The sequence below is a fragment of the Chenopodium quinoa genome, unplaced genomic scaffold (assembly GCF_001683475.1).
Source record: "Chenopodium quinoa cultivar QQ74 unplaced genomic scaffold, ASM168347v1, whole genome shotgun sequence".
Taxonomy (NCBI): Eukaryota; Viridiplantae; Streptophyta; class Magnoliopsida; order Caryophyllales; family Amaranthaceae; genus Chenopodium; species Chenopodium quinoa.
In genome coordinates, this window is record NW_018742204.1 from 21,729,367 (window position 1) to 21,748,070 (window position 18,704).

Below are 18,704 nucleotides of genomic sequence, written 5' to 3' on the forward strand. Positions count from 1 at the left end.
CACAACTAGTCAACCCAACCGCCCAAGGTATGTTGAGCCTCACAATACTTGTGGGCTAATGTCATACTCTGTAGTAAGGAAGATCTTGATCAAAGTTCAACCATCATAGTTTTTGGTTTAGTATTTATAGGACAAACTCTTGAGATTAGAAAGAAGAGTAAGGGAATCCTTACCCTCAAGCATCCTCACTCGGCAGGATATGAACACCAAATCTCTAGGATTTGAGATAAGAAGCTTATCACGTGAGCCAACGCTTTGCTGGTTAATGCCATATTAGATTGGGTGTCTAATTTTGTGGAAGGTTGGCAAATGTTGTTTAGCTACAGATCTTTAGCTTAGCCTGTTGACTTTGTGACGTAGCTTTGGTAGATATGCTACTTGAAATGAAATTTAATTAATTTTATAGGTTTGGTATGGAGCACATGTATTTCTCAATGTTCACATGAAATTATTCTTAATTAGATGTAGTTTGGTTGAAATGGTAGCTATTAGTCTAGTAATTTGGCGGCTCAAATTTAAACAGTTAAATGAAGAAATTTTGCGGAGATACCATATAATAACCTGTCTATATATTTAAAATACGTCATAAGATAGCCTATGGTTAGGCACTGTAGTTGAGTATTTCAGTACTATCACAAGAAATTATGAGTATATTGGTAATAATATACTAGTACTTTGTATTCCGTTTATTCCAATATGATCTCAAACTATTTTGCTTTTGAGCAGAAAATTATAAAAGTTTGGTATCATTACGCCACCTGGACAAACACAAAATCTTAATCTATCATCTTAACATGTTCATTACCTACTAAACGATTTATTACTTGTTTGGTTCATGTATAATATGAGATTTTGGTTCAGGTAAAAAATGAAATTAGAAGTAGAAATTGTTGGAAACTCGAAGACTAAGGAGTGTTTAAACTGGGCTGGTTACAAATAGAGCTGATCAAAACTAACCCGGCCCGATTTTAGGCACCAATTTTCAGCCCAAACTTTTTAATTTTTGAGCGGGCTTGAGAATGCATTTTTACGCCATTTTAGTTCATTTTTTGGCCGGCCTGAAAAACCTAAACGGCCCTGCCATTTTAGGCGGGTTTGGGCATGAAAAATTTGCCCGAAGCTAGGCCCAGCCAAAAAATGGGCAGATATTTTATGCCTCGGCCACGCCCGAACTCAGCCTGCCCATTGATCAAATCTAGTTACAAACATTGAAGATTGCACCTCCTAAAAATTATGAGCTATGATCACCATATTTTTGTACATATAATCACATTACAGAAAGAAAATTCACCTCTTTCCCGGAATATGGAGTATTATAACATCTCTTACCCATTCGAATCCTTTCCTATTAAGAACTTTAGGCGAAACTGAGGTTCGAATATTCCTTGAAATACTAAACCAACATACACAGGTACTCATACTTCCCTATTATGTCTTGTCTTTGTTTTCGGACGAATTCAGAGCAGTGCACGGCTTTACTCAGGTGCTAATACTCAAATACAACACTTATATTCTACTACTAAAAGCATATCTTACAGTTTCAAAGTTCATAGCCTGGGAACTTTGATTTTTCCGGATGAAGAAGATCAAAGAAGAAACACGCAGCTCCTGCAAGTCCTAGGAAAAGAGAATAAGCATGATCCGTCCCACCAGAGTTCATTGCATTTACCAGCTGACTTCCTTTGTGATACAAGAAGCTTCCAAACGCCTTTGCTCGCTCTGCATATATGGCTTCTCCTGTCAACTTATAGAGGGAGAGGAAAGCATATGCATTTCCAGCCACCCCATCATCAAGTCCCACCTTCTTCACAAGACCGCTCTTCCAGACCACTTCCCCTGCTTCTATGGCTCCATCACGGAATTCTCTTTCATTGGGGAAAACCTGTATGCAGTAACCAAAACCAATGTCCATCATACAAACATCCTAGAACACACAGGCCTGCTAATGAAACACCAAATACGTGTTTAAATTGTACGGTAAGTATGGTAACCAGGATACTGTGTTTAGATCTACATGTCCTAATTACCAATAAAAACTAGGGTAGGATGAGAAATCTAAAACCCATCATGGGGATGCAAGGCGAAGCACACGCCAAAGCTATCACCCACGACCAGCCTCATGGTGAACAAAGCTTAGATGCCAAACTAAAAAAATGCTAAAGCTACAAACCTGTGAGGCCTTGCACAAAGTGATAACCATGCTGGTTGCACCATGAGACCACTGGACCAAGTTATCCCTAGGGTTCCCATCACTTGATGGGTAGTTTCCACTCATTGGGAATCTTTTACTCATTATGTACCTCAGCGTCTTCTTGACATCCTCGGCATCATCTCCTGAGAGAGGGAAGTGAAGCAAAACATGCAAAATCCCTGCAAGGCCATGAGCGGCACCGAAATATCTCGTCCCGTGCCATCTGTACATCAAAGGACACAACGGATTATCAGAGGCTCCTGCTCTACCCCCTGCTAAAATAGCTGCAACAACAGGCATCAGCAGATCATTTGGCAATGCTTCTTCACCAAGGTGCATTTTTATGAACAAAGCTGCCCACAAAAATCCTGCTCTTCCACACAGAAGGTCATATGACATTCCAAAACCCCCTTCTTCAGGTCCAACCGGAAGTGCTTTTTCTTGTGCTACCTGAAAGTCATAATATGGCATAAGTTTTATGTATCGTTACTTAACTAACAAGGAGAAAACAGACCCAATCAACAATCACAATCAGAACATAATCTATAATAGACCGATCAAGCAGCTAAGAAGGACTACATACCGAAAAGCCCTACCATTAGGCTGTTATTTCTTTCAAATTATTTCTTGCCACTTCTACAAAGACATGTAATAATTGTACTTTACAAGATATCGTATTTTATATTTTAGTCAAAAATCAGAAGTGATATAAGCATTCAAGGACAATTTAGTTAATACGAAGTATGAAGTAATATCTTATATTAGGGGAATAGTGCTTTCAACTTGAAATTTAGTCTATCAAGTTAGAAATTATGCATAATCATCAACTATGGTGTATCTTGATGAGGAAGTAAGTACACATAATTTGCAGCTTTTTCATTTGACTTCTTCCCTAGTAGTAGTTACTATGCCTTTCAAATAGATGATCTTCCCAGCAAGGCATGATTTCTGATCTCCCACACAAGAGATGGAAACATCTTTCCGGTGGGCAACAAGGTACTGATGAAGACAAAATAAATAGGATGATAACAATAGAAATTTGAAACATGCTAAGCAAGAGTTAAAACCTCAATAAACATGTCAAGAAAATGGCCACGGCTTTGATGGTCCCCCACATAGTTCATGATGACAGCACCAAGTGCATAAATTCCTCCTCTACCACTCAAAAATGTTACAAGTCTGCACAACAATAGTAAGTCACAGTCAAGATATCAATTTACATCTTTATCTATATCAAATATCTACATTAAAGAAAGTTAGCGAGTATAACTGGCAAATATGAAATTATAATATGTGTGTGTGTGTTGCCCGTCGGACACCATTATTATTAATCAGGGCTATGCAACTGTCAAGGCCACACATACAGTTCATTGGTCTGTCTATTTCACTTCTATCAGCAATCTAAGGCGAAGAAATATCCATCGATAATAGTAATTCTATTGTTCAGCTTCCAACTAAGGGACGCATCTACTGATTTATGTAAGTGTAACTAACCATGCATAATAAAGGTGGCAAACTTAACCGACCCTTATTAACTCAAATGACCTCATTGCCAACCAAAATTAACCTAACAGTACATCCATGTCCTTGATGTCAGCAAATTTATGAGAAGGAACTTTATTTTCTTCTTTATTATGGAGACCAGTAAGACAAGGGCCCAAAATGGACCACCATTCCACCAATATTGTGTCAAGCCCAAGCCTAGCTGGGTAACTGTCAACTCTTCACCCCTTTCATCAAGAACCCAAATCCTGAAATCAGGAGGTAGACAATCTATACACAATATCACATTGCCTCAGCCCTCGGCTCCCGTCAAGAAAGAACTTGACCTCATGATCTCATCCCGACTGATTAGAAAAACTAACAAAACGAGTAAATATAATTATTTCACATGAATCCAAATCCTCCATCTCACTTCATGTACTATCCTACATTATTGGTTGATATTAGCAAAATGCTATGAGCACTATTTTAATATTCTTTTTTCAAATTCAAAATACAAAATATATAGACATCAACAGAGTAACATTTTTTGTTCGCAAAAGACAAGGTTTGATCCCTACCCTACCTCGACATTCCTTATTCATGTAGGCATGTATAACCCATCCCAAAATGATGGATCATTACAAGCTTGGAAATTAGCATCACTTATTATGTAGTCCAACCCATGTCCCATACATAATAATGGTACATGTTCACTACGTCAGTATTGCAATTGAAGCAGAGTCCTATGAGTACAAATAATGAAATAATAAGTTCAACACTCAAATAATTCATCGGTTTTTCACATGGGAAATAAACTATACCCTATAAATATCAACGCTGTTGGGAAGAAAATTCTATTCATGTTGGCGATGTTGCTTATATTAGCTAGGAGTCTGGGACCACAAATATACTGAATCATGAGATGCATTTTTTATATTATGTATATGGATTAAAGTCTCGAGGACCGAAAGGAAAGGGTTCACATATACAAAGTATTTACAACCAAGTTATTTACCACTCATATTTTATATACTTGTACTCATAATTGGAGTAGAAGTAGCACTGTAGTTTGCAGGAGTTCCAAAATTAACTTCAACCTTTGGGAGTGTAATAATGTCTAAAAATTCACAAATGCCCAACAATTTTTTCCTCATAAAAATTTTCTCAAAATCCCAATGCTTATTCTTTACATTCAGTCGAAAAGGAAAATTACATACATAACTCCTGGATCTGCATAGAAGGAGTTCTAATGAAAATATTAATCAAAATTTTAATTAATTGTTTCACTTCATATGTTAATTTGTAATGCTTATACACAGCCTAATAGCCTATGTATCACTTGCCTAATGTTTATAGTATCCAACTATCTGATCCAGTTTCAAAAATTCTTTCAACTTTTTACCTAAGTGTGAAGTTAATACTTCATACGGTTTTTTGTTGTCCACTTTTTCGAGACTCCTACTCCTAGTCCATATTTTTTTTATTCGAATGAATTACATTTGCCTTTCTTTTCTTGGGATTTTAAAAGTTTTCATAAAAATTTAATTAATTTTCCTAGACCAAAGTACTTTTAACCTGTAATTGTGTTTTTCATGACACATAGACCATCAAATCATCTTTTAAATAACACTATAAATTTTTTAAATGAGAACATTAACAAGTGTATAGTGAGTAAATTAGTACAAAGCGAACGAGTAGGACTGTAGGAATGTATGTTACTTCAAATCTTTTACATAGATTAAAGTATCTAATAATTCTTTTTACATATCTTAGTAACTTTCATTATCCATGATGGGCAATTGGGCACCATCGAATATCTTTTAATTTTAAAGGGACTTTCTAATGTGCAAACGTTAACACCTAAAAAATTCTACATTAACATAATTATTGTAACATATCAAATGAAATGTATACATAGTTAATTAATTTAAAATTGAAGAAGTTTATAAATTTTCCTTTAAGACTCACCATTTCCACATACGAGATTACTCGTATTTATTGTTGACTTGTTGTTAGCCTGGTTTACTTCACCTTATATTTGGTTGACTTTATTATTTTTTAGTGAACTAAAATTAATTTTACTGAATCGAAAATATTTTAGCTCAACTAATTTTTTTTTTTTTTTTTTTTGCTGAATTGATATTATTTTAACTAAAATTATTCTTATTAATTATCTATTTTTCTTCTTCAAAATTACTAATTTTTATTGAACTGAAATTACTTTTACTAGATTAAATTTTTTTTACTGGAAAATTCGTTTTTAAGGTGGAGTAAACCGGATTTAACAACGTTAGATAAACAAAATTTTAAGAGAAAGAATAAAGTATACGCGTAAAGTGCAAACCTTGAAGAATGAGCGATGGAGGCACACGCCCTCACAATATCAGCACATAAAAGCAAGTCTTGTTGAGAACCGGTGGCCTGGAATGAGCGGAAGCAAGTGAAGGCTGTCCCCATCAACCCCGTGTATACCGTGGGATCTAATTCCTGGCTCTCCACTCCCCCCTTGTCCTTCCACGTCACGTCCACAACCTGTTTAATTTGTAAAACCCAATTTTAAATTAATATCCTCTTTGTCTTATGTTTTCTTTTAGATAATAAAATAAAATATCATATTTTTCAGATAAACATGCTTTTCTTGCCTCTTGGGCTCAGAAGCTCAGGACTATAAGGTACCCTATGCGTGAGGATTTGTTACACCATTCTGTCATTTACACATCCTCAATAGAGGAGGATTCAATACGCCAGCCTTTTATTAAGTGCACTAGTTTGATCGACACAAAGTTATAAAATCGTGAGTTGAATGCTTAAAAAAACGGAGGGAATATGTAATTTTTTTTGGTTCCAAAATTTGTAACTTCAAGTACAAGATTAAAACTCATAATAAAAATGAGGCAAAAGCTAACGAACGTACAAGAGACGTTGGATAAGCTAGCTAAAAGTGATTAAATTAAAATGAACATTATTTACTCCAATCAATACGTGATTTTGTCACGCTTTTCCGAATTAATACCATTTTAGGCAATATATTAAATGAATAAAAAAAAAGATTCAATAAAAAAAAGATTTTGAGTATTTAATTGAAGAGTGAAATAAGATATTGTACTCCGTAATAAATTGCCTTAAATGGAAATAAACGTTGTATTTTTGTGAAATTTGTTACTCTATCTATAAAAGGGAGGAAGTACAAGTATAACTCAAAAATTTTTAGGGTGTGATTTATTCGTGTCTTCAAAAATATCAATTTAAAGTCATGTTTAATTATTGATGATTGAGTCCAATTAAGCTTAAATATAAGGAGAAAATCAGGGCTAACCAAGTCCAAAATGTTACGTTGAAGAGGTGAACACACTTTGATCAATTCGTAATTCATTAATCACGTTGAATTTTTAAAATCAATTTTAAATATACGAAGCAGTTACACTTCACTTTCAACATTATTTAAAAAAAAAAAAAAACAAAACTAATGAATGAAGGACTAGATAATCAATCAATAATTCTTTCAAAAAAAAAGATAATCAATCAATAATGCAAACCTGAATTCCAAAATTACCTAAAATGCTCATTATAACCTTGGGAAATTAGACAAAATGTTAACAAATTATGACATTATCCAAAAATTTCTGTAATTCCATCTAACTTTCTCAATTACTCAGAATTTGTTAATTTTAATTTTAGACCGATGAACAACCCTAATTAATCCGTTTTCACTAACAAAGTTTAAGCTAAAAACAACACCTCCATTTCATTCAGCTAACTATTAATTAATTAAAAAATGGTGCAAGTAATTGTCCAAAATTACCTGGTTTTTAAGCTGAACGGCAGCACTGAAAAAAGTATGATGATCAGGAATGAACATAAACTGAGACAACTCAGTAGCCGTCCGATCATCATCACCAACAAAGGAATTCAGCCATTGATTATATCTCTCTTCACGTTGTTGTCGATGATCAACTTCATCAGATGCACACTCTACAATTGATGGCGACATTTGATTTTCTCTCTCCTCTCTTTGAAATTGTTAGATGAAGCTTCTAGTTTATTCTAAAATTCTGGGATTATAATTCTGTTGGCGTTTAACTTAGAAAAATGCAAGAATTCCTTTATCTGTGTTTGTCAAGTTGTGTGAGTTTATATACTGAGAATTTGAGAAAGGAAAGGCAGATAAAAGTAAGGGAAAGAATATATGAGACACGTGCCTTATTATCTACGCGTTTGGTGTCATTGTTTTAAAGGTTTGGCCGTTGGATTGCGCCGAGTATCAACATAACAATACTTCCTTTGGTTTTTAGATTTTTAGCCTTGTGATATGTGGGTGGTGGCCTTGTGGAGTTGTAGGGTCTTTTTCTTATGTTTGCTTTTATACTCCCATTCGTCTCATAATACTACCTCCGTTACTTGTTATGTGCAACGATATGACATAAAGCAGAGAGGAAAATGTCTAATCGTTGCACATAACCTGTAACGGAGGTAGTATAATGTTTATAGAACACTTTCTTCGATTTTAAATATTTGCTCTATTTTAATATGCGTGGTATTTTAGAAAAAATTGAAGAAAGTAATAAGGTCTGTTCTCATTGACTGAAATCAGCTGAGCTGAATTAAACTGAACTGAGATGAGCTGAACTGAACTGAATATTTTATAGGAGAAGGAAATTAGGAGCTGAACTGAACTGAATTTCAACGTATGAGAACATGCCCTAAAAATATGGAGGTAGTAGGGTTGGTAGAAAAATAAAAAATTGTAAAAAAAAAAAATCAAAACTAGTTGAGAGAATAGAAGGAAAAAATATATAACTAATAAAATTTATTTATGTTAGATACACTAGTTGAGAGAAATGAATTAAATATTAGAAAAGTTTTTCAAATAAAAAATGAAATAAGTATTTAAAAACAACCAAAAATGAAAATTAGAACAAATATTTAAAATTGGAGGAGTTTTAACTTACGTTAGGCGTGTGATTTTAGAAGAGTGTTGGTAATAGAATTTTGGACAAAATTTTGAATAAGACCTTATAGATGGGTTGTCCCATAGAAGATATTGGGAATTTGGAATGGTCACATGCTCATTTTAATTACTTGCAGAAAAGTAGTTGAAGACTTGGAGTGACCGAGTGACTCATACAACTATACAAGTAATTGTATACTCCGTATGACTATATGGTAACTAGGTAAAGTGGTGTTACCTAATTAAGTTTGGCCTGTTGAAATGGGTTGTACCTTTTAATATTAAGGTTGGGGGTTTAATCTTCACTATAAACACTTTAGGTTGGGGGTTTAATCCCCATAATAAGCACTTTAAATTAGGGTGGGATTTCCTTACCCTCCCCTTCACTCCTAAAGTACCTAGTCCGTTAATTCGATTGGGAGGATATGTGAGAAGTTCCGATCCATTAGAGCCCTTTTCCTTACCAAATTTAAAAATAAAAAATTAATATTTAAAAAAAAATACTAGATAAGGTGGCCTTATGCAAATGTTGCTTAGATATTACTCGTAATTTGTAAATACTTTCTATTAAAATGAGAGATTATATGGAGTATATATAATCTATATACAGGTCCGGCCCTTAGGGTGTGCAGGGTGAGCAACTGCACATGGCCCAAAAGTTAATAGGGCCTCATATCAATTTAAGAATATAACAAATAAGCTAGCATTATTATTCAGAATCTCCGTAGGTAGTCCAATGGTCAGATGCTAGAGAATATTTACAAGTGATTCAAGGTTGACGACTGTTGTCTTCACTTGTATATACAATTAAAGAATAGAACATGTATGAATTTTCGGAGAAGAAGAAGAAAAAAAAAAAAAAAAACTGAATCATTATTATACAATACATAACAGTGAAACTGTTTTTTACTTTTTGACAAGAATCCACTTATACATGGTATTCTCTCACCTTATGATTTTTTTTTTCTTCATTAAGAGTGTTTATATTTAATAGTCCGGAAAGTAAGGGCCTGTTCCGATTGACTGAACTCAGCTGAATTGAACTGAACTGAACTTATTAATTAGTGATTTTTAACTACGGATTAGTGATCTTTGATTATTTATTGATTATTTATTACTATACATATGTGTATATACAAATGTACATATTAAAATATTTACGAAAAATATACTATATAATTATAATTATAAAATGTATGGAAAATATATTATAAAATGTATGGAAAATATATTAAAAACTTGAAACCTCTAAACATTTTAAACACATATACAATTTATTATTAATATTATTATTTATTGATGATTATTATTATTATTTATTGATTATTATTATTAGTATTATTATTTCAATTATTATTGTTATTATTATTATTGTTGTTGTTGTTAATAATAATAATAATAATAATAATAATAATAATAATAATAATATTATTATTATTATTATTATTGATGTTGTTGCTGTTTTTGTTGATGTTGTCGTTGTAATAAGAGCTTAAAAGAATGAAATTTGGCTTTATATCATTAGCAATATCATTAGACATAAATTAAGAGCAGAGTTGAGCTGAACTGAACTGAAGTGAACTGAACTGAACTGAATTTCAACGGAACAGAACAGGCCCTAAGTGTGTAAGGGTGTAACACATTCTTACGGAGTACATTAGAGATACATAAATAGGACAGGAATTTTTATTATAGATAATTAAGGTTATCGCCAAATTAGTTTGCTAACTAGTGTGTGGCCTAGGCGATGCTCCGGGTTGTTACTTTGAACACTTGTAATTGAATAGATATATTTATTCTTTATTATTTATTTATTCATTATTTATTTATTTTTAATAGTTTTGCATTAAATCTTTGAATAAATTATTTATTGAACAACTATTGACAATTTATATAAACATATTTTTTTGTATAAAATTTATAATGTAATGAAAATAAAAACATAATTATTATCATAATAATATAATTGATTTTTTTTTTTGTAAGAATTGTAGTTCTTAAGGTTCAGATCTCCAATCCATATCTATATTTATAAGTCGAATATAAAAGCATGATTATTTTATGTATATGATATGGTAAGTCATCTAATGCGTATTTTTGCGAGTCTGAGTTCGAATCTCATGATAGACATTTTTCAAATATGAATATGATGACGTGGCAAGAGTGTCACGTGACACTTAAACATTTTTAGGAACGCTTTTTAATATATAAGTATAGATAAGTTATGATGAATTGATGATTGCAACAATTAGCTAAGGAAATGATTAAATTTTTTTAATTTTTCTTTCTAAATTGGTAATTACTTCAATTCGTATGTTTTTATTGTGCTTGATTTAATATAGAGTTATCTCCGCTCAATTTATTTGTCAATTATGCTAATTGAAATACAATAATTAAATAATAGAGAAAGTGTGAACATAGTGAATACATTATTGAAGAAGAGAACAAGTATGATTTTTTTTTTTTTTTAATAGAACAAGTATGAATTTTCAGAGAAGGAAAAGGGCAAAAAAAGAAAACAGAAACATCATTATGCTATACGTAACCAGTGATCAATCTGTTTTTTCTTCTCACATACACGAGGCTCACATGCATATAATGACGATATATTTTTGTTGTATGAGGAGTTCTCGTTTTCCTCACCTCAAGAAAAGAATTTGTGTTTTCCGCTCATATTCTTACCTATATTGAACTTTTTCCTTCATTGAGAGTGTTTATGTTCATTAGTCTCTAAAGTAAGTGTATAACACATTCTTACATTAGAGATACATATGTAGGACATGAATTATTATAGATAACTAATGTTATCCACAAATTTAATTTGCTTATAAGTTATGATGATTGCAACAATTAGCTAGGGAAATGATTGAGTTATTTTAATTTCACAAATTTTAATGCGGCCTCTTGTACCGTACGGTAGGGGTTACTTGAGTTTCTCGGTCGGGGGTTATTTGAGTTTTCGGGGTTACTTGATTTTCTCGGTCAGGGATTACTTAAATTTCCGAGGTTTCTTGAGTTTCTCGGTCAGGGGTTACTTGAGTTTTTCGGTCAGGGGTTACTCGAGTTTTTTCGGTCAGGAGTTAATCGAGTCACAATTTTTTGTATGCAGTCTGCCGAGAAACTCGAGTAACCCCTGACCGAGTAACCCCTCATTGAGTAATCTTTAACCGAATGAACCCCTGTCCGAACCCCTCAAGTAACGTCTGACCGAGTAACTTAAGTAAATCCTAACCAGATAACTCGTGTAACCCCTGAATGAAAAACTCAAGGAACCCCTAACTGAAAAACTCAAGTAACCTCTAACAAAAAACTCGGTAACTCCTGTCACATGATGTAGTAGACTTGTAGTTGAGTCATAAATTTCAACATTATTTGCGTGAATATTAATCATTTGATTGATTATTTTTTACCCATTTTGCCTTTTTTTACCCATTTTGCCTTTTTTTTTACCCATTTTGCCTTTTTTTTACCCTCTTTATTTGCGTGAATGTTAATCATTTGATTGATTATTTTTTTTTTTAATTCTATTTGTGGCATGACACAGCCTAATTCGAGGTAGTATGAGTATGGTGTCATGTAATCATAGTGTTCCATTCAAATATATATTATGCCAATTGATTCTACTTAAATTTGACGGAGTGAAACTATTTTAGACTTTTAGCTATACACCTAAATAATTATAAAGTATCTATAATATAGGATTCTGTACGGGATATACCAGTAGTATCATAACATGCCGGTAAAAGAGTGCCTTGCAGTTTAAAGAAATGGTTAATTATTGAATAATTCATGTCCTTACCGGCATTAGTCTCTACCACGTGGAGAGCTGCTTCTCGGAACGTGGCATGTCCCACTGACACGTGGAGGGCTGCTTAGTGCCGCGTAAGCACCTGCTAGTACCAAGGTTGGTGTGCCACCTATCTGTATAGGTGGCACCTGCTTGGTTGCGTTCCTGTAAATACCCAAACAAATTCTCATTTCAGAGGTAGAATCTCTCTCTCTCTCTCTCTAAAACATTTTCTCTCTCTTCTTTCACTTTCTTCTCACAAAGGTACTAACTTTAGCATCGGAGTGGTTATTTCCGGATAACCCCCGGGTTAGCTAATCTGTATTGGCTGTGTAGGTGAGCAATTGGACGGTAAACCATTACCAGCCCTTAGACATTGACGGAAGTAGAATCAAGCAAGAACAATTGGCGCTAGAAGGAGGGTATAGTAATAACTTCTATCGTCCAACAGGACATCTCACAGTCATGGAAGGAAGTAAGGGAACTTCAGTACCGGTACCAGAAGTTGATAACCGGCAATACGATAACAATGTCCTTAATGCTAACACGAATAAAACCATAGTACCAGAAATCATGGTCGAAGATGAAACTCATCTCCTTCACGGTAACACAATGAATAGGCCCATAACACCTGACCGTAGCAGAGCAGTGACCCCAGATCCCTTGGAGGGGTTTACCCCGTAGGAGCTGGAGATAACGGCCAAGGTCATGCGGGCTATGTCTAAGAAAAGAAAGGAAGCCGAGTTAACGGCAGGGGGAATACGGGATAAGGTACCGACAAAGCCGCTGATAGTCAATTTGGAGAGTCAGTTCAACCAGGAGGGACAGCAACAACCGTCAAGAAGCCGTGGCCAAGAGACCACACCAACCGAGCGCCAACTCACACAAGGCGCCCAGGTGGGAGATTCAGGTTCTTATCGGCATGAGATCTCTAGTGGCCCGGAAAGGCGGGCAGTCAGGGCAATCATCAGGCCCAGAATATCTCCGTTCACACAAGAGGTACTCGACCAGCAAATGGAGAAAATAAAGATGCCGTCCTGTACGTATGACGGTAAGGGGGATCCAAAGCGGTATGTGGCCGCGTTTGAAAGTCATATGTTGCTGTATACAGACACCGATGCTGTGTGGTGTAAAGTTTTCCCTACGACTCTTACCGGCGCAGCCTCGGATTGGTTCTCCAACTTAGAGCCGGGATCAATTGACTGCTTTGAGACCCTGGTGGAGTTGTTCACAGGTCAGTACATAAGTAATAGTGCGAGACAAAGGACATCTGGCGAGCTCATGGCTATTCAACAACGAAAGGATGAGTCGCTCAGAGATTTCATTAGACGCTTCAATAATGAAGCTAACACTATACCGAAATTGCAACAAGAGATTGCCGTGATGGCATTGATGAATGGGCTAGGTGACAACGACTTCAAAAAATATATGTCGCGAAAGTGTTTCCCAAACTTAGGGGTAGCATTTGCCAAAGCTCATGAATACATAAAAAGTGAGGAGCTGCTAAAAACGAGCCGTCAGATATCGTTGGCAGAGCCCTCCAGAAGGCAAGGTGATAATAGCTCGAATTCCCAGATGGGTGGGGTAAGCAGGGCGCTGCCGCAAGGCCAGCAACGATCCAGAAGGCCGACAAGGGGATTGGGTCGTTACAGTAGTTAAACGCAGTTAAACACCCCAAGAGCGGCAATATATTCAATAAACCAGAATAGAGAAGATTGGAGTCGACCGGCACCGATGATAAAGAAGGGTCGGGACGTGAAGAAGTATTGCATGTTTCACAGAGATGTTGGTCATTACACCGAAGAATGTGTTCAGCTAAAAGAGAACATTGAGGATCTTATAAGGAAGGGACGATTATCCCAGTATCGTACTCAGGCAGGTCCCAGCCGACAGCAAAATTCACAGCCTAGGCAAACCGAGTACCAAAAGCAGGGGGAACAGTCAATGCAAGATGATACTTACAGGAAGAATCATGCGGAAACGTTCAGACAGGGAGGTAATCCGACAGGACGTAAAATAACAATCGACGTTATCACGGGAGGGCCGGTATACGGAGGTTCCGTAAGCGGGGCCAAGAAGAGTTTGTCGGAATACCGGCACCTAGTGAACGCTTTAAGCGTAGAGGAACGACCTCGGCCTTCTTCCATGCTTTCGATATCTTTCACGGAGGAGGATGCTAAGGGAATAGTTTACCCTCATGATGATCCGTTGGTGCTGATACTGACGGTAAATGGAGAAGATATCAAACGGACACTCGTTGACGGCGGAAGTTCCGCAAATATTCTATTTTCTAGGGCTTTTGATGCCATGAGGATTGGCCGAAAATACTTGACGCCAGTGTCCTATCCCGTGATAGGCTTCAACGGATCGACGGTACGACCTGAAGGTAGCATTGTTCTTCAGGTTCGAATGGGAGAGGGTCCGGCAGTAAGAGATGTCATGGCAGAGTTTTTGGTGATTGATGTGCCATCCGCTTACAACGCCATTGTCGGTAGGCCTTTAATTCATGACGTGCAAGCTGTGGTGTCAACGTACCACTTAACCATGGTATATGTATCCAACGCGGGAACAACAGAGCGCGTACGGGGTAGTCAGACTATGGCAAGGGAGTGTTATGTATCGGCACTGAAGCAACCAGGCCGACAGCCAGCTGGTGAACGGACACCAGCCAAGCGAGAACGAATTCCTTCCACGCATGACTTGGCTATGGAAAATTTTGATACTAGGCCGGTAACTGCTCCACGTCCTTCCCCGGGAGGCGAGACTATCGAGATCGAGTTGCAGCCCGGAGTGCCCAGTAGGGTAGTGCGTGTGGGATCCAATATGGATGTCGACACGCGCTGCCATTTGGTGGAATTGTTGCGAGAAAGTGCTGACGTATTCGCTTTCTCGGCGGACGAGATGCTCGGGATACATCCCGACGTCATAGTGCACAAGCTCAATGTCGACAGGAGAGCAAGACCTGTTCGACAGAAAAAAAGGAACTTTTCAACAGAAAAAATGGAGGCTATTCAATCAGAGGTGAACAAATTGCTAGCGGCCGGTTTTATCGAACCCTGCACATATCCCGAATGGTTAGCGAATGTGGTCATGGTAAAGAAGCCGTCAGGGAAGTGGAGAATGTGCGTGGACTTTACGGACTTGAACAGAGCCTGTCCGAAAGATTGCTATCCTTTGCCGAGGATAGATAGATTGGTAGATTCAACTTTCGGTCACGCGCTACTGAGCTTCATGGACGCTTTCTCTGGGTATCATCAGGTCAGTTTATATGAGCCGGATCGAACCAAGGCGGCATTCATTACCGATTCCGGAGTTTTTTGTTACAGGGCTATGCCGTTTGGATTGAGAAATGCAGGGGCCACATATCAGAAACTGGTCGACAAGGTATTTGCGAACCAGAAAGGAAGGAATGTAGAAGTGTACGTGGACGATTCAATTGTGAAAAGCCGTTTGGCTACGGATCACGTCGCTGATTTGAGAGAAACTTTTGAAACCCTTCGTCGCTACCGGATGAAGTTAAACCCGGAGAAATGTGTGTTCGGTGTCCGATCAGGAAAGTTTCTCGGTTTCATGGTGAGCGAAAGGGGTATAGACGCTAACCCTGATAAGATTGAGGCGATTCTTAGCTTGCCAGAACCAAAGTGTATAAAAGATATACAAAAGCTCACCGGTCGAATGGCTGTGTTAACAAGATTCATCAGCAAGTCAGCTGATAAAGCGCTACCATTCTTTGTAATTTTGCGACAAAACAAGATGTTTGAATGGGGGAAGGACCAATCTAAGGCGTTCCAGGCTGTGAAAAATCATTTGAGGTCCTTACCCACCATCGTAAGGCCGGAACAAGGAGAAACGTTACAGCTTTATATCTCGGCCTCAGCAAAGACGGTAGCAGCGGTGCTCCTAGTAGAGCGGCAAAAGATCCAACTACCAATTTACTTCGTGAGCCACGTTTTAAATGCTGCCGAGAGAAGGTATCCGGTAGTAGAGAAGATCGCGTATGCAGTAGTTGTGGCTGCACGAAAATTGCGTCCTTACTTTGATGCGCATGCAATTGATATCTTAACGAATCAGCCGTTAGAGAAATCTTTGCAAAAGATGGAAACGTCTGGCTGCTTGCTTAAATGGGCGATTGAATTATCTGAATATGTTATTACATATAAGACAAGGGTATTAATCAAAGCCCAGGCTTTGTCTGACTTCATTGTCGAAACATCATATTATGAAGAAGAGGATGATGCCGGCACATGGAAGGTATCAGTTGACGGTTCATATGCTTCAACCGACTCAGGGGTTGGGGTAATTATGATCTCTCCCCAGGGAGATGTGTTCGAGTATGCCGTTAAGTTCAAGTTCAAAGTCTCGAACAATGAGGCAGAATATGAAGCAGCGTTAGCAAGGATACAGCTGTGCATATCTGCGGAAGCAAAGCGCATTGAGATGACAACTGACTCTCAATTAGTGGCAAATCAGTTTAACGGCACTTACGAAACTCGAGAGCCAAGTATGACGACATATTTGGCAAAACTCAAGAGTGTTACTTCTGGTCTAGAATACTTGGAAATCAAGTTGGTTCCTCGGGCAATGAACACAAGGCAGACGCCTTGGCTAAACTCGCAAGTTCAAGCTTCAATGACTTAGAAAGGACAGTTATGGTGGAGGTTTTGAAAGAAAGAAGTATTGACGAACAACCTCCTAAAGACGTATGTTGCACGACTGCGGGACGAGAATGGTATGATGATATCTTGGCTTACAAGGTACATAATGTTCTTCCTGTCGACAAGACGGAGGCAAGAAAGGTTCTGAAAGACAGTGTCTGGTTTATCATGTTCCGAGGCTTGTTGTATAAGCGGGGGTTTTCGTTACCGCTACGAAGATGTATAACGGCTTATGAGTCGGCAAGGCTGATAGAAGAAATACATGAGGGTGATTGCGGTAATCATGCGGGGGGTCGGTTAATGTCCTTAGAAGCAATGAAACGGGGCTACTATTGGCCGACAATGAATGCGGATACCATGGAATATGCGAAAAAATTTGACAAAGGCCAGAAGTACGGGCCGGTGATTAACCAACCTCCAAATGATCTAACACCCATTCTTAACCCAATCCCATTTGCTCAGTGGGGGATGGACATTATTGGGCCGTTTACGTCAGCAACAGGTGGCCGTAAGTTCTTGATTGTGGGGATAGACTACTTCACCAAATGGATAGAAGCAGAGCCGGTAGCAAAGATTACAGCGGGTGAGGTAAAGAAGTTTATCTGGAAAAGCATCTTTACGCGATTCGGATTGCCGACAGCAATGGTGTTTGATCACGGTTCACAATTTGATTGCAGCCCGGTAAAAGACTTTTTAAGCATATACAAAGTCAAGTTTGCGTATGCGGCGATATGTCACCCGCAGTCAAACGGCCAAGCTGAGGCCGCTAACAAGCAGATACTAGGGGCAGTTAAGAAAAAGGCTTGTGGGCAGATCTGATACCTGAAATTTTATGGGCAAATCGTACGACAACAAGGGAAACAACAGGGGAATCTCCTTTTAACCTCGATTTCGGCTCCGAGGCTGTGGTTCCGGCGGAAGTGGGCTTACCTTCTTTTCGAGTACAACACTTCTGTGAAAGTCAAAATGATTTGCTGCTTCGACAGCAATTGGATTTCCTACCGGAAGTAAGGTTGACAGCTGCCATAAAGTCTGCGGCATACAAAAACCGAATGAGCCATGCTTATAATCGGCGCGTCAATTATCGGCCCATGGAAGATGGTGATTTAGTTCTGCGTAGGACAGCCGCGACCGGTAAAGGGAACGTAGAGGGTAAATTCACTGCAACTTGGGAGGGGCCTTACCAAATATATGAAACACTTAGGCAAGGGTCTTATCGGCTAATGACCCTTGAAGGTGTTCCCCTGAAGAATGTTTGGAACGCTAGTGTGTTAAAGAAATATTTCATGTGAAACGTAAATATGTTCTATTTTATGTATCTATTTGATGCCATGTTGTCACACGTATGTTAACGGCATTTGCTAGTATTGTAATCTATTTCAACACTTATGAAATACAATCGTATTACCTACTTTCGATACGATCTGATCACAGCCTAGCTAGCTGACTCGGTCGTTCAAGTGAGGGAATATAAAAAATATATAATAATAATGATAATGGACCTCAAGGGGAGTTGAAAGCGCGGTCTGATCCACTGCCTTTGCTCAGCCTGACAAAGGTTGGATACTTTATCTCGGTATGATTTATATCCGATATTCGGCACAGGCATTCTAGAGTTTTCCCAGAATTTGTTTACGA

General features: G+C 37.4%; 2 protein-coding genes across 2 annotated transcripts; one reads left to right on the plus strand and one right to left on the minus strand.

Moving 5' to 3' along the window:
• Positions 1-1,217: 1,217 nt before the first annotated feature.
• LOC110723452 (lanC-like protein GCL1) lies at positions 1,218-7,955 on the minus strand. The gene is made up of 5 exons (XM_021902811.1): positions 7,479-7,955; positions 6,021-6,208; positions 3,259-3,370; positions 2,171-2,641; positions 1,218-1,882 (listed from the first exon to the last, which is right to left on the minus strand). The coding sequence occupies exons 1-5, from the start codon at positions 7,665-7,667 to the stop codon at positions 1,541-1,543; spliced, it is 1,302 nt and encodes a 433-aa protein (XP_021758503.1). The 5' UTR covers positions 7,668-7,955; the 3' UTR covers positions 1,218-1,540.
• A 6,190-nt stretch (positions 7,956-14,145) lies between these two features.
• On the plus strand, positions 14,146-17,049 carry LOC110687093. Its single transcript, XM_021863744.1, has one exon. It carries the CDS (start codon positions 14,146-14,148, stop codon positions 17,047-17,049), a length of 2,904 nt encoding a protein of 967 aa, XP_021719436.1.
• The last annotated feature ends 1,655 nt before the right edge of the window (positions 17,050-18,704 follow it).